This window comes from Rosa rugosa, chromosome 2, assembly GCF_958449725.1.
Source record: "Rosa rugosa chromosome 2, drRosRugo1.1, whole genome shotgun sequence".
NCBI classification, from domain to species: Eukaryota; Viridiplantae; Streptophyta; class Magnoliopsida; order Rosales; family Rosaceae; genus Rosa; species Rosa rugosa.
This window is the reverse complement of record NC_084821.1, coordinates 22,346,995-22,360,086: the sequence shown is the minus strand read 5'-3', so window position 1 is coordinate 22,360,086 and position 13,092 is coordinate 22,346,995. Positions and strand designations below refer to the sequence as shown.

Sequence of the window (13,092 nt, the reverse complement as noted above, 5' to 3'; positions counted from 1 at the left end):
TAAACAATTAATTCTCATACTCTAAGACAATTGTCTTAGGAAAGACTCATGGGCTGGAAACCCAACATTTCATGGCTTCGGTATTTCTCACCTCGAGACAATCCAAATACTCTCTCCTCACTTTGTTCATCAGTTTGCTCTCTTTCTTGGAGCCACTTATTTTATTGCTTGACGAAGAAGGCGGAACCTTGTCCAAAACCCTAACTTGCCAGCCTTGTTTCCGAGCAGCTTCTTTCTCGTACAGCTTCCTAAACCATTCACTGGCTTCTTTCTCAGAGGCTAAGATCACTTCGTAAATCACTATTTCTAAGTGGATGGCGATATCAATAAATTTTATGTAGTGAAACCTTGTTGATGTATCCTTATCTGCAATCAAGCTGCTCTTAGCAAGCTATGCTTAATTAGTGCAGCAATTGGATGTCTTTTCTCCAATCTTCACATGCACTTGCGACTATTCGTTTATGTGCTTGAAGAAGTTCCATGAGATAACTGGTAGAGAGAGTAGATTTGATGAACAAAATGTCAATGAGTGCAGTTGTAATGACCCATCCTTACCTCTTTATTTTTCTTTTTATTTTTATATTCTCTTGCGATTAGCATCTTTTTTTTTTTTTTTTAGGAAGAGATTTTTCTGTTTTGAAATCCTTTTTTACTTGGTGGAGGAATTATGAAGAGTTATTGCATAGGATGTTTATGTTAGGTTCTTTTTGGGGAATAGAAATTATGTTTCTTTAGAAAGTTAAGGAAGTAAATTATGGAATTTAATTTAATAGAAATGGGTTAAAGAAGAAAACAGATTTGCAAATGAGGGTTTTATTTCTTTTCATCATCTGTTCAACGAGAGTAGCGAAGAGAGTTTTAGAGTAGTGTTTCCTTTCATCATCTTCTGTTCAACGAAAGAGGGAGTTCTTTTGGAAACCTTGGTGGTCGCTGAGTCTTTTTCCGTTATTACTTTTGTTTTCTCTACCTTATTTTTAATTGTCAATCAAGGTTCTTAATCTTAGAAGGGGTTGAATACAGTTTTGAGAGTTCTAGTTCTTGTTAAGGGCCCGTTCGGTATCATTTTGCGATACTGTTTTTTGTTTTACGAATTCAAAAACTTATGTAATTTGCGTTCGGTGCATTAAATTTGAAAAACAAGGAAAACGAATTTTAGGAAACAATTCAAGAACTGTGAATAAATATGGGAAATGACTTTTTGACGTTTTCATTGTTTCCTGAAAACAACCTGTCCTTCAATTAGAGAAAGTGATATCTTTTTTTTTTTTTTACTTTTAAGCACATAGATCCACAAACTCTTCTCCTCTCTTTTGATCTTTCTCTCTTTCTTTCCCACAATTTCCATTGAGACTTATCCTCTCTTCTCATGATCTCATCTACTTTATCTGTTGTTTGAACTTTCTTCTTCCCCGTCTTTTTCAATCTATTGAAACTTGCAGAATCATACAGTAGAGAAGAATGAAGGATTTAGAAAATCCCTCTTTCACGTGTCAGATCTAATTAGCTAGGTGCTATAGATATGTTTTTTTTTTTTTAAATGATAGATATGTTTTTAATATTTCAAGTTTTGAAATACTTGTACCGAACATGTATTTACATCTTAAAAACTTACAGTTTAATTCCCCGTTTTCATTCTACAATCCAGTATTATAAAAATAGTTTCATAAAACGTTACAGGACACACCCTTAAGAGTCTTAATTTTTGGTTTTTTTTTTTTAAGGATTTTGGGGGTTGTTATTACGTCCACTCTTCTTTTTCTCTACAAATGTTTTGGTTCATTCCAGACTCTTCCGGAGTAGGCTGCAATGAACCAACACATACATTTGTAGACCAAAGGAGGTCCCACTGACGTGGCCTCTTCTCCTCCACAGAAACTGGCGAAATTTTGTTGACTGTTAACTGTAAATTCCGTGCTGTCATGGTAAAAGGATAAGGGGTTTCTGGTATATTGGCATCTGGGATGTGAGGGTTACAGCCTTGGCTCGACATTTATCTGGTTTGGCAGCTTATTCATCAAAGCCACGGAGAAGCGAGGACTTGGATGATCCCGGAGCTCCGCCGCATCAACCAGCCCATTACGGCCCTGCTGTAATTTCTTTCTGCTTCTGGTCTTTCGTTTCCTTCACTTTGCCGTTACTCGATGTGTACATTTGTGATTCTAGTTGAAGCAGTTTCAAATTTATCTTAATTAGTTTCTGGGAGGAGCGTTAATCTTTTCGGTTCGGTTTATATTCATCGGATGTTCACCTCTTTATTTGAATATTTGATGGTTTGAACTGAATTAAAAATGATATCTTTTCCCAATTGGATTCAAATATATTTTCCTTTGATCCATTTTGGAGATAGTGGGAATAAAGTTTAGCTTTAACTTATGAGCTTCTTGATTCTGTGCAAATTGAAGCTTCTTGGTTCTTATCACTTGTGGGCTCTAACTTCCCAACAAAAAGTGGAGATAATCATAGTTATTACTTCCAGTTTATGTAGTTTAGATGGTTGGATTATGGTTAATTGGATGATGTTTATTTGTGCTTTTATTGTTTTTATGTTAAGAGATAACAAGCTATTTGGTTTTGTTGTTGACGGGGTTAGAGGAAAGGAAGAAAAATAAAAGAGGAGAGAGGGGGAGAACGAAGAAGAGAGGGAAGTAATAGAGAGTTGTTGAGAAGAAACAGAGAGAAGAGAAGGAGGGAGGGAGGGAGCGAGGGACAAAGTTTGGTATTTGAGGGCTTGCACGTTTTGGGTGAACTTCTCCGTTGGAAGAAGTTCATCTTGGAATACTACAATTGAACAAGTGAGAATTTAATCTTGGTGATGGGTTGTGCCGTGGGATTAAGATTAGGTGAAGAGGATGCTTGGCAACTTGAGCTTTCCTGTTTTTACTTAGGACTGCGAGTGGTTTCTATCTTTTCTCTGAAGTGGTGTACTTGTTATTATGTTCTTGTTGATAATACTTTGATTATACTTTGAGTTTCAGTATAACAAGGTATTGCTGCCCCCTCAAGTACCTAGAATACCATCATGTTAGTATTATCAGCTTGCTAGTTGCCGATGGAAAGAGCTATAAACTGATATGTCCTCATCACTTTGTTCTTTTCTCCTCTATATTGAATGAAGTAGCCTGAACTTTTTTTTTTTTTTTTTCTTTCAGGGATGGACTCTTTTACAAGATACTCTTTTTTTCAATTGTAAAGACAAGCAAATATTGCTCACACTTTCTTGTTGTCTAAACATCACTCAGTCCTTGGCTGTTTAATCTTAGGCTATAACTTTAATTTCAGTTTTGTTTAGGTGGTGCACTCTGTATACTAACTTCTTTATGCTAATTTGTGTTTTCAATATGGCTAATTCTATCTAATCGGATCATTTTCTTATGACAAGGCAATTGAAGTATGGTCATGGCTCTAGCTGGGAATAAAGCAGATCTGGTAGAGTGAAGGAAAGTGGCAGCAGAGGTAATTATCATTTCTGTTTCTTTATCCTGCTTACTGGTTGACTTTTATACAGCTCTTGATTGTTCGTGTCAAATTTTTTTGATCTTGATTCATCAATGATCAAGCAATCTAATATGAAAATAATTCAATTGATATGCTTAGTTTCATTCGTTGCATAGTAATGTTTGTGTTTCTATTGATGTTGGACTATAGTTTACGGTCTCATTCTTATGGTAATTGCCCCTGCATCATGAATCTGATTTAACCATGATCTTTTCCTGGTAATTGTGGCTTGAAGGATAATTTTGTCTAGTGTATGTTTTCTTTTATTTCCCTCTCTAGGTCAATTTTTTATTCTAGGATGTCTTGGCTCCTAGGATGAGATTGTGATAAAAATCTACAGGAAAAATTGCATGAACAATGGTTATGCTCATTAGCAACTGTTTAATTCTGTGAAATTTATGTATTTCATAAATAAAGGAAGCTGAAGAAGAAAATGAGACTTCAATTACTATTTGTTGAATTGAATACCAATTGATTATGTTGTCTGCTTTCAAAAACAGTTGATTAAACTGAAAGGACATATACAAAAAGCTGGATAAACTTCCAGGCTGAAGATGGTAAAAGACTTTGGTAGACTTTCTGATCTATCTGATTGAAATTTAGAATGTTTGTTATATGAGAAAATGCATATTTTTCATACGAAACCTGTTGCTCTTGCAGGAGGCACAAGCAAATACACTAAAGTAATTGGTACGTGAAGTAGAACGAGGAAGATCCTTGTAAAAGTTTGAACCCTATGTAGTAGAGAAAGATAACTACCTTGTAAAACTCAATTATCTTGTAAACTTTCGTAGAAGCTTCATTCCTTTTATAACATTTATGAGAAAAATTAAAATGTATCATTCCCTTTCGTACAAGCTTTATTCCCTTTTTGTATAGCTTTTATCCAAAAAACATTGGCATGCATTTTTTTTTTCCCGAATCAGTCATTGTCATTGAAATAATTGGGCCACAACGGCGTATGGCATATGCTTCCACTGCTACAGTGACATGTGAAGTGGATAGGAAAATGAAGAGAAGTGGTGGAAGCTATTATAGGGTGGTAGATTTTTGAATTTGCATACCAAATTTTGTTTATTCATAAATAACACTTGCGCAATTCAAAAAAACGTCAGACAAAATGGTCAACTCTTTATACACTTATACTTCCCTAAGGGGAGCTATACCAGGAGGAGATAAACTTCTAGAAAGTTTTACATTAGTTTATATAGCCCATTCCCACGAGAGTGTGAGAGCTGACAGATCAAAAAAATAAATTGCGAAGGACCAGTTATAAGCATATTAGTTTTATGTGGTCCTAGGGCTTAGAGTTGACCTAGTAGATCGAGACCCAAACGACGACGAAAATAGCTGAAATTTTGACCATAACCGTATCTTCTTATCATGATAACATCCAACGGCCAATTTTGATAAATTATATTTCCTCCACCATGTTTCTCTTAGAAGGTATAATTTTGTGATAAACCTAATAAACAATGTAGCCCCCATTACTAGGCATATGAGGATTTTGGGAGATCCAAAAATCTGTAACTGAAAATCGATAAATTTGAGATTACCCATCAGGTACTCTGTACAAAAATTAACAGGATCCACAGTCATTTCGACATCAAACAAAGCGATCAACTCTTTATATACTTATATTTCCCTAAGGGGAGCTATACTAGGAGGAGATAAACTTTCAGAAGTGTTTACATTAGTTTATATAGCTTATATCCACGAGAGTGTGAGAGCTGACAGATCGAAAAAATAAATTGCGAAGGACCGGCTATAAGCATATTAGTTTTATGTGGTATTTAGGATTCAGAGTTGACCCAGTAGATCGAGACCCAAATGACGACGAAAATAGCTGAAATTTTGACCATAACTATATCTTCTTATCATGATAACATCCAAATACTAAATTATACTTCCTCCACCATGTTGCTCTTGGAAGGTATAATTTTGTAATACACCTAATAAACAAGTTAGATCACATTACTATGCATATAAGGATTTTGTGCGATCTAAAAATTCATAATTGAAAATTGGTAAATTTGAGATTACCCATCTATTTACAGTGTATTAATAAGTATTGTGTACAAAAATTAACCTGATCCGCCGTCATTTCGATATCAAACAAAGCGGTCAACTTTTTATACACTTATACTTCCCTAAGGACAGCTATACCAGAAGGAGATAAACTTTCAGAAGTGTTTACATTAGTTTATATAGCTTATACCCATGAGAGTGTGAGAGCTGACAGATCGAAAAAATAAAGTGCAAATGACCGGTTATGAGCATATTAGTTTTTATGTGGTATTTAAGGTTTAGAGTTGACCCAATAGATCGAGACCCAAACGACAATGAAAATAACTGAAATTTTCACCATATCCATATCTTCTTATCATGATAACATCCAACGACCAATTTTGATAAATTATATTTCCTCCACCATGTTGCTCTTGGAATGTATAATTTTGTAATACACCTAAGAAACAAGTTAGACCACATTACTAGGCATATAAGGATGTTTTGCAATCTAAAAATTCGTAACTGGAAATTGGTAAATTTGAGATTACCCGTCTATTTATAGTGTATTAATAGGTACTGTGTAAAAAAATTAACCCGATCCGCCGTCAATTCGACATCAAACAAAGAGGTCAACTATTTATACACTTATACTTCCCTAAGGAAAGCTATACCAGGACGAGATAAACTTCTAGAAATTTTTACATTAGTTTATATATGACATACCCACGACAGTGTGAGAGCTGACAGATCGAAAAAATAAATTGCGAAGGACCGGTTATGAGCATATTAGTTTTATGTGATATTTAGGGTTTATAGTTGACCCAGTAGATCGAGACCTAAAGGATGACTAAAATAGCTGAAATTTTGACCATAACCATATATTCTTATCATGATAATATCCAACGGCTAATTTTGATAAATTATATTTTCTTCACCATGTTGTTCTTGGAAGATATAATTTTGTAATACAACTAATAAACAAGTTAGACCACATTACTAGGCATATAAGAATTTTGTGCGGTCTAAAAATTCGTAACTGGAAATCGGTAAATTTGTGATTACCCATATATTTATAGCGTATCAATAAGTATTGTGTAAAAAACTTAATCCGATCCGCCGTCAATTCGACATCAAACAAAGTGGTCAACTCTTTATACACTTATACTTCCCTACGAGGAGCTATACCAGGACGAGATAAGCTTCTAGAAATTTTTACATTAGTTTATATATCTCATACCCACGAGTGTGTGAGAGCTGACATATCGAAAAAATAAATTGTGAAGGACCGACTATAAGCATATTAGTTTTATGTGGTATTTAGGGTTCAAAGTTGACCCAATAGATCAAGACTCAAATGACCATGAAAATAACTGAAATTTTGACCATAACCATATCTTCTTATCAAAGGTTGATTTTGATAAATTATATTTCCTCCCATGTTGCTCATGGAAGGTATAATTTTGTAATATACCTAATATATAAGTTATACCACATCACTAGGCATATGAGGATTTTGCCGACATCCGAGCTATTTATTATGATTTTTAGAAGTTTCAGAATTTTAAAAGTTATTTATGTATAATATTCTCAAAAATATATAAATAATTTATTAGAATTTTTTTTTTCAAAAAATGTGGCCTGGACCGTCTGCTCTGCACCTTTTGATCTGAGTTGTTAATAGAAATTACTAGCAATGGTGCCCACGCTTTTCTGCGGGATGTGAAACATAACCATAATGTCTTTTCCTACTTCTTAAACTTAAAAGGTGAGTATAAATGATAGAACTGTTTTCATTACTGCAGATCATCTAAAACAAAGGATGATCTTATCATAGTGGAGTGTTCAAAAAATAGGCTATCCAAGGTTTACTTATTTACAGTTGCTGGAATATTTTCCAAAAAGTAGTTGTTCTAGTTGGTCTAGGTGTATATAAACAAAACGTGTTAGCCTATCAAAAAATTGCTTGCTCCAGTAATATCTAAACAAAAAGTGAAGCAAGAATTGCAATAACATGCTGCTTCAGTCAGTTTTCTGCTTGTTGGGTTGTGCACCGTATGTGATGACATTGCTGGTTCAATGTTAGCTTCCCTATCACTGTGAAAAAATAAAACACAGTTACTGTTTTTTTTCAATGCACAATAGGAAGGTAGAGGGTAAACTGAGGGTTTGATCAAAGAAGCCAAGAGGGGATATATAATTGGAGAAAAAGAAAAAGAAGTCGGTAAGTTCTAGGAAAGATTAACATTAATGATCATCAATCAAGTTCCTTAGGAATACATAAGAATCAATAAGTTTTTAAGAACGACCAAGCAAAAGTATGTAGATCGAATTCCTTCATTGTAAAACAGGAGGAAACACACGATAAGAAGAGATTATCAAAAACAAAAAACAAAAGAAATATGAAAAAAGAGCAAATGAGTCAATGTAAAAGATGCGAAATAAAGTTGCATCAGCATGAAGATCTTTATCTTACCACAGGGAAAGCACTAATTCAATAGTAAGGACACAGTTTAGAAATCTTAGAATGTATTGCCATACATTCAAACATACATTACCAAATACGTTGTACTTAAATATTATAATCTATCACTTAAAAATGTATTGTAGAAGCTTGTTGTCCTCACAATTAATTGAAGATCAAAGCTGCAGATTGATAGAAAACAACATTCATACACAGAAACCAGAGATTCATATATCTGCTATTGGATTACATAATCAAACTCCTTCCAGGATTTCTTCTCCTTTGTTTCTTTACAAAAAATTAAGAATTTATGATCCCAATACTTCAATGTCAGAAGCAGAGACTGAAACTAAAAACCCAATAGCAAATGAAGTTTCTAATGCTAATCAATCAAATCCAAGCTAACTAATTTTCATTAGCAGAGCAATACCATCACAATACAGATTCTAGTGCATGTCTCATCAATCAAAAGCACCTAATGCAGCTATATGCAGTCTACGCACCTGTACCATTAAGAAGAATCAAAATCTAAAGAAATAAATGGAAGGGGTATATACCTGAAGATTAAGTGATTGATATAAAACTGCAAGTTCTTTGATCCTTACTGAAACAACCCTGTGCAAATATATTGCAAATTAATCAAATTGCAAGGGCTAGAAATAAGCAAAAGGCTAAAAATGTTAATCACCAAATGATAAACTGAAATTTGTAATAAAAAATAGTCTATACAGAAGCAAATTTCATGTATCACTCAAATAAGGCATGATAGTGAATTGAAACAATTTAAGTATGCTCATTGACACATGTCTACAATACCGATTTCTAATTTCCAACTCCCTCATTTTCACTGAGTCATATTTCAAGCAGTCAATCTATAAACAAAGATAGCACTTATTTGATTCATCCCCTAGCCATAAGCACAGAAAATATAAATACAAATACATACCGATACAAAAGAGAAATATAAGATAACAGGGACTCGCCAGAAAGATACAATCTTCTGGTGCCTAATGAGATTATCCAGTTGAGATTCACCTCCTTAAAAGTTACTAAACACAATAAAACAAACAAATGAAAATGGAAATCCGAAGCAAAGTTAAGAAGCTTGGCACAGGAAGAAGACAGCTAAACCCAAAAAGAAACTGAAGAAACAAAGCCTACACAATACTTTTGCTGATATGAAGGAGCTAGCAGACCTCATATTCCTTTTTTAATAAGGTTCCTTATAGGTCAGGACATATGCGAAGAATAGCTAGCCAGCCAAGGCTTATTCCAGAATAAGAAGATTCTAAGTCTCTGTATTAATTAGTTACGCTCAGGCGATATGCATGGCTATATGCATGTAGTCCTAAGTAAGCATATTAGATCAACATTATTTTGAAAAGACAACAATGGCAAACGTTCAAAAGAAAACTTGGGGAAAAAAGACCAACTTTAGAAGATACTGACCAAATAATTTCCTCAACCCCTAGTAAACCAGATAATGAGATACATGTTTAAAACTCTTGAGTAGAAAATCTACCATTGCTTGAAAGAACAAATATTACTTGGGATGAGAAGAAAGTGCATCTGGTGATTGCTTCTTCATTCCAACAAACAAACTCTGTCACAACAATAACAAATATGGCTGATTTGTCGCAAGGTAAACACAGCAAATAATAAGCAAATAGACAACTACTTCAAAATTCTCACATTCTCATACTTTAAACCAAAAAAATCTCCTTCTCATAATGTAAAACATTGAACTTGCATATGAAGACAGTAATTGAAAGCATGTTTAATTATATATGTACAGTAATTCAAACTTAAAATATTTTGAAGAAACTAATAGCAGTCCCAAGACATTTCAGTTTGTTCATGACCAACAGAATCAGATCCACTTTGGAGTACATATTCTACAGCAGCATGACAAAACCAGTACACATTGGTAAAGCTAAATATGTAGTAAAGCACTTCCTATTCTAAACCCTAAGCAATGCGAAATATGAAATACTAAATTAGAAAAGCCAATTCACAACTCACATGCTCTGTTTGAATTCCAAGAACAACAAAAGTACACAAATAAGAAATAAAAACTCAAACAGCTTTGCATAGTCATTGATTACTCTACAGTGCTGCTTCTCTATACAGTCTAAAACATTTTAAAACACTACCTAAATTCCTCTGAGTTGTCAGTACAAAGCAGAGTTTATCTGGATTGTTGGACACATGAAGTGACAAAATGAATCTCATGAAAATGATTTATTGAAAAAAGTTTATGAGTGACTCACTACTAACTAATATGAACTGAAACAATTTCAGTAGCTATTGCAGAAACCATAACAAAATATCATTAACACTTGTATTAAACCACTGTAATGTGTTTCCAAACATGCCTTCTAACACTATATAAAATCAACAGAACAAACAGAACCATGGAAAATAAAACATAGAAGTTAATCACAACCTCTTCGGTATAACAAACAGAAGTAAAACCCATAACGAATATTGACCTATATATATATTCAAGAGAAATGGGAACACCAATAATATGCTGACCGAAAGAAATACTTGAACCTTCTATGCGTTCTAAGGATCAAGTAATAATTGCACATGCATCTATTAAAGAGCCAACTCTCTTATCTGTAGCAACCACACATAATCCAGGACCTCCAATTAGTCAATAAGATTGACTATACTCACATAAATAAAAAAACAATGAAAGTTTGACAAAGCATGAAGAGCTGCAACACAAAATGATCCATGATCCCCTCAAAATTTGTTTTAGCATATCAAGTATATCAGCTAATACATCATAAAAAACCAAAAGGCAAAGATTCATGATAATCAAAAATCAAATACAATGCTGAAAATATTCCAGTTACATTCCAAATCAAACAAAACTACGACAATTCAGACAGAAACTCTAAATCAAAAACAACATTGCCTGCCAAAATTCATTCACCAACCATAGACTAACAAATTGACAGATGATGAAGAAAGCAGGATTTAATTCATAGATTGGGGATTAAGAGTTGCTACTACTGATGATGAAGCAAGCAAGAGTCGATTGGTTGTAAAATATGTCACTAAGAGATATATGAAATTTAACCCTTTTTTTTTTTTTTCCCAAGTCGTTCAGTGACCTGTGATGAACTTCAGCAATGCCCATCAAATTGAGGTAATGGCTGAAAGCACGAGCGAGAGTGAGTGCCTCCTCTAAGCTCATCTTCGAAATTTCCGACGCTTGCTTCTTCTCCAGCAGCTCCGTCGTGTCCTCCATCCCTGCCAGCCTCATACTACAAGCACTCTAAGCACAAAAACGCCCTGTTTCAATTTTCCTCATCGGCAACCAAACAAGATATTGGAAAACAAGACAAAATCAAAAGCAAACAAGAAGGTGCAAAAGCGTGAAAGAAGAAGAAGAAGAGGGAACATATTCTCTTATGCAGAAGACTCATTACTGTAAAGCTAAGATGACAAGACGAACACCATCTGAACCAACACAGTGTCTTCATTGGTAAAATATGGTCAGAATTTCACCGACAGGGAACTTGACTGAAATGCAGGCTACCTAGTACAGTGTTACATTTGGTTTCTCATTGTAGTCTAATTGGCTTATGCTCCCGAAAAATCTGAGTTCAATTGATTTGTAGGTGTGTTGGATTGGCTGAAAAGCCTCTTTGTTATTGCTAGATTATAGCATCCAAGGGCAATGTAGTTGTATGGTGCAAACAATAGCTGAAATTGTGTTGAAAGGCAAACCATGTAGCATAAATGGGGGATGAATAATAATAATATTAAGCCTTGGTTTATGCATCTGAATAAAGGTTAACTAATCTATGCAACTAGAATAAATCCCCGGAATGGAATTCAATAGGGGGGAAACCAGAAAAACCAAATATAATCAATCACCCACAAGCTATGCCCTTTTCTGCAGAATTGAATTCGAAAAGCGAAATATAGAGAGATGAACGTAAATCATTGTAATACGTAAAACGAAAAACAATTGGGTAAAGTTGAGAAAAGAAACCTGCATCCATTTGGCGGTGTGAGGAAGATGATTTGATTAGGGATTTCACGCCATTCCTGATTCCACCCTCACCAAAAGTTTTGCCTTATTTCGTCCTATTTCGCAACATCTGAAACTCGGACTGTCGCTTCCTTTCCAGGTCGCAATTTCGTTTGAACCGCCCTGACCTATTGTTTGCAAATTTGTGTTTTATTCAAAGGGGATTTTGTATGTTTTGTAGAAATGAAGGACAACGGAGAAGGGTTTTTAGTCTTGGAACCTTATTTCCTCCTCGATGCAGCTACCTTCTCCTTCTCCTTCTCATTCTCCCCTAAAAGCCCCCTGTGTAACTTCATACTTTACAGTTTGATCTAACTTGTCCTATGCGAGTTGACTCGGTCAGTGTAACAGAAATTAAAGCAGACGGCATCTGTTGGTCTACAAATGTTTTGGTTCATTCCAGACTCTTCCCTGGAGTCCAGGCTGTGCTGCGGGTCAGTTTCGGGGCGAGAAGTTCATCCAAAATTTCTGAGGTATTTAGGCGTCGTCCTGTTCATAGCTTCTGCTCTCCATAGCGCTTCGGGAAGGATTTTACCTCTATCCACTGTTATTGAAATGAAAAGTTAGCCTCGTATTCTCGTAGATATTTTTGAGTCATAAAACTTTCATAATTTATTCGTAATATTTGGTTGAGAATTGAGTGAGAAAACCTAGATAGAAGTTCTGAACCTCCCGGTGATGGAACAACGACCCAATCGAGGCTTGTAGATTGTCGCAGCCTCTAAATCATTTTTTTACAGTTCAATATTGTACCTTAACACTGGAAATTATTCTATGCACCGACGGTGCAAGTGACCCAACCCTTATAAAATAATCTCAACCCTTGATATTTATTATCAACTTTATTTTTAATAAACAAAAAGTGTATTTAATGCAATCTAACCATTCATTTATGTTGGTGCAAGTGCACGGCGGTGCTCTGAATAATCTCTCCCTTAACACACCCTCTTCTTAGAAATTGATTTGACAACACGCTTTAACGTCTAGTTAATTTTTTTAAGGAGCTTGATAGTTGATACCGGCCATTACGTTTTCTTTCTAGAATCGAGTATTTTTTTTTTGTTCATCAGACTAA

General features: G+C 34.7%; 1 protein-coding gene and 1 long non-coding RNA gene across 16 annotated transcripts; one reads left to right on the top strand and one right to left on the bottom strand.

Annotated features, from left to right (window-relative positions):
* The first annotated feature begins 1,891 nt into the window (after positions 1 to 1,891).
* Positions 1,892 to 4,345, top strand: LOC133733302 (uncharacterized). Of its 3 annotated transcripts, none has more exons than XR_009857613.1 (4): positions 1,892 to 2,109; positions 3,150 to 3,453; positions 3,996 to 4,065; positions 4,156 to 4,345. It is a non-coding gene; the product is annotated as an uncharacterized LOC133733302 (long non-coding RNA). The 3 variants fall into 3 exon arrangements; XR_009857611.1 differs by having other exon boundaries at positions 1,895 to 2,089; XR_009857612.1 differs by having other exon boundaries at positions 1,901 to 2,089; positions 3,380 to 3,453.
* Positions 4,346 to 7,270: 2,925 nt separating this feature from the next.
* Positions 7,271 to 12,685, bottom strand: LOC133731705 (phosphoenolpyruvate carboxylase 4-like). Of its 13 annotated transcripts, none has more exons than XM_062159104.1 (6): positions 12,143 to 12,606; positions 11,979 to 12,103; positions 11,058 to 11,255; positions 9,514 to 9,569; positions 8,524 to 8,581; positions 7,279 to 7,599 (listed from the first exon to the last, which is right to left on the bottom strand). In XM_062159104.1, the coding sequence occupies exons 2-6, from the start codon at positions 11,982 to 11,984 to the stop codon at positions 7,597 to 7,599; spliced, it is 321 nt and encodes a 106-aa protein (XP_062015088.1). In that variant the 5' UTR covers positions 11,985 to 12,103; positions 12,143 to 12,606; the 3' UTR covers positions 7,279 to 7,596. The 13 variants fall into 13 exon arrangements, 6 of the variants coding, with proteins under 6 accessions (XP_062015089.1, XP_062015088.1, XP_062015086.1 ...); XM_062159102.1 differs by adding an exon at positions 12,668 to 12,685 and having other exon boundaries at positions 7,281 to 7,599; positions 11,979 to 12,561; XM_062159103.1 differs by having other exon boundaries at positions 7,281 to 7,599; positions 11,979 to 12,145; positions 12,238 to 12,605.
* Positions 12,686 to 13,092: the final 407 nt, after the last annotated feature.

Bases quoted from the DNA above. Each gene is read 5' to 3' on its own strand.
- LOC133731705 (XM_062159102.1), bottom strand. The intron at 9,570-11,057 runs GTTAAATTTCAT...TTGTTGTGACAG, and splicing joins TGGGAAAAAAAAAAAAAAGG to AGTTTGTTTGTTGGAATGAA. The intron at 8,582-9,513 runs GTAATATTTGTT...ATATTTGCACAG, and splicing joins GCACTTTCTTCTCATCCCAA to GGTTGTTTCAGTAAGGATCA.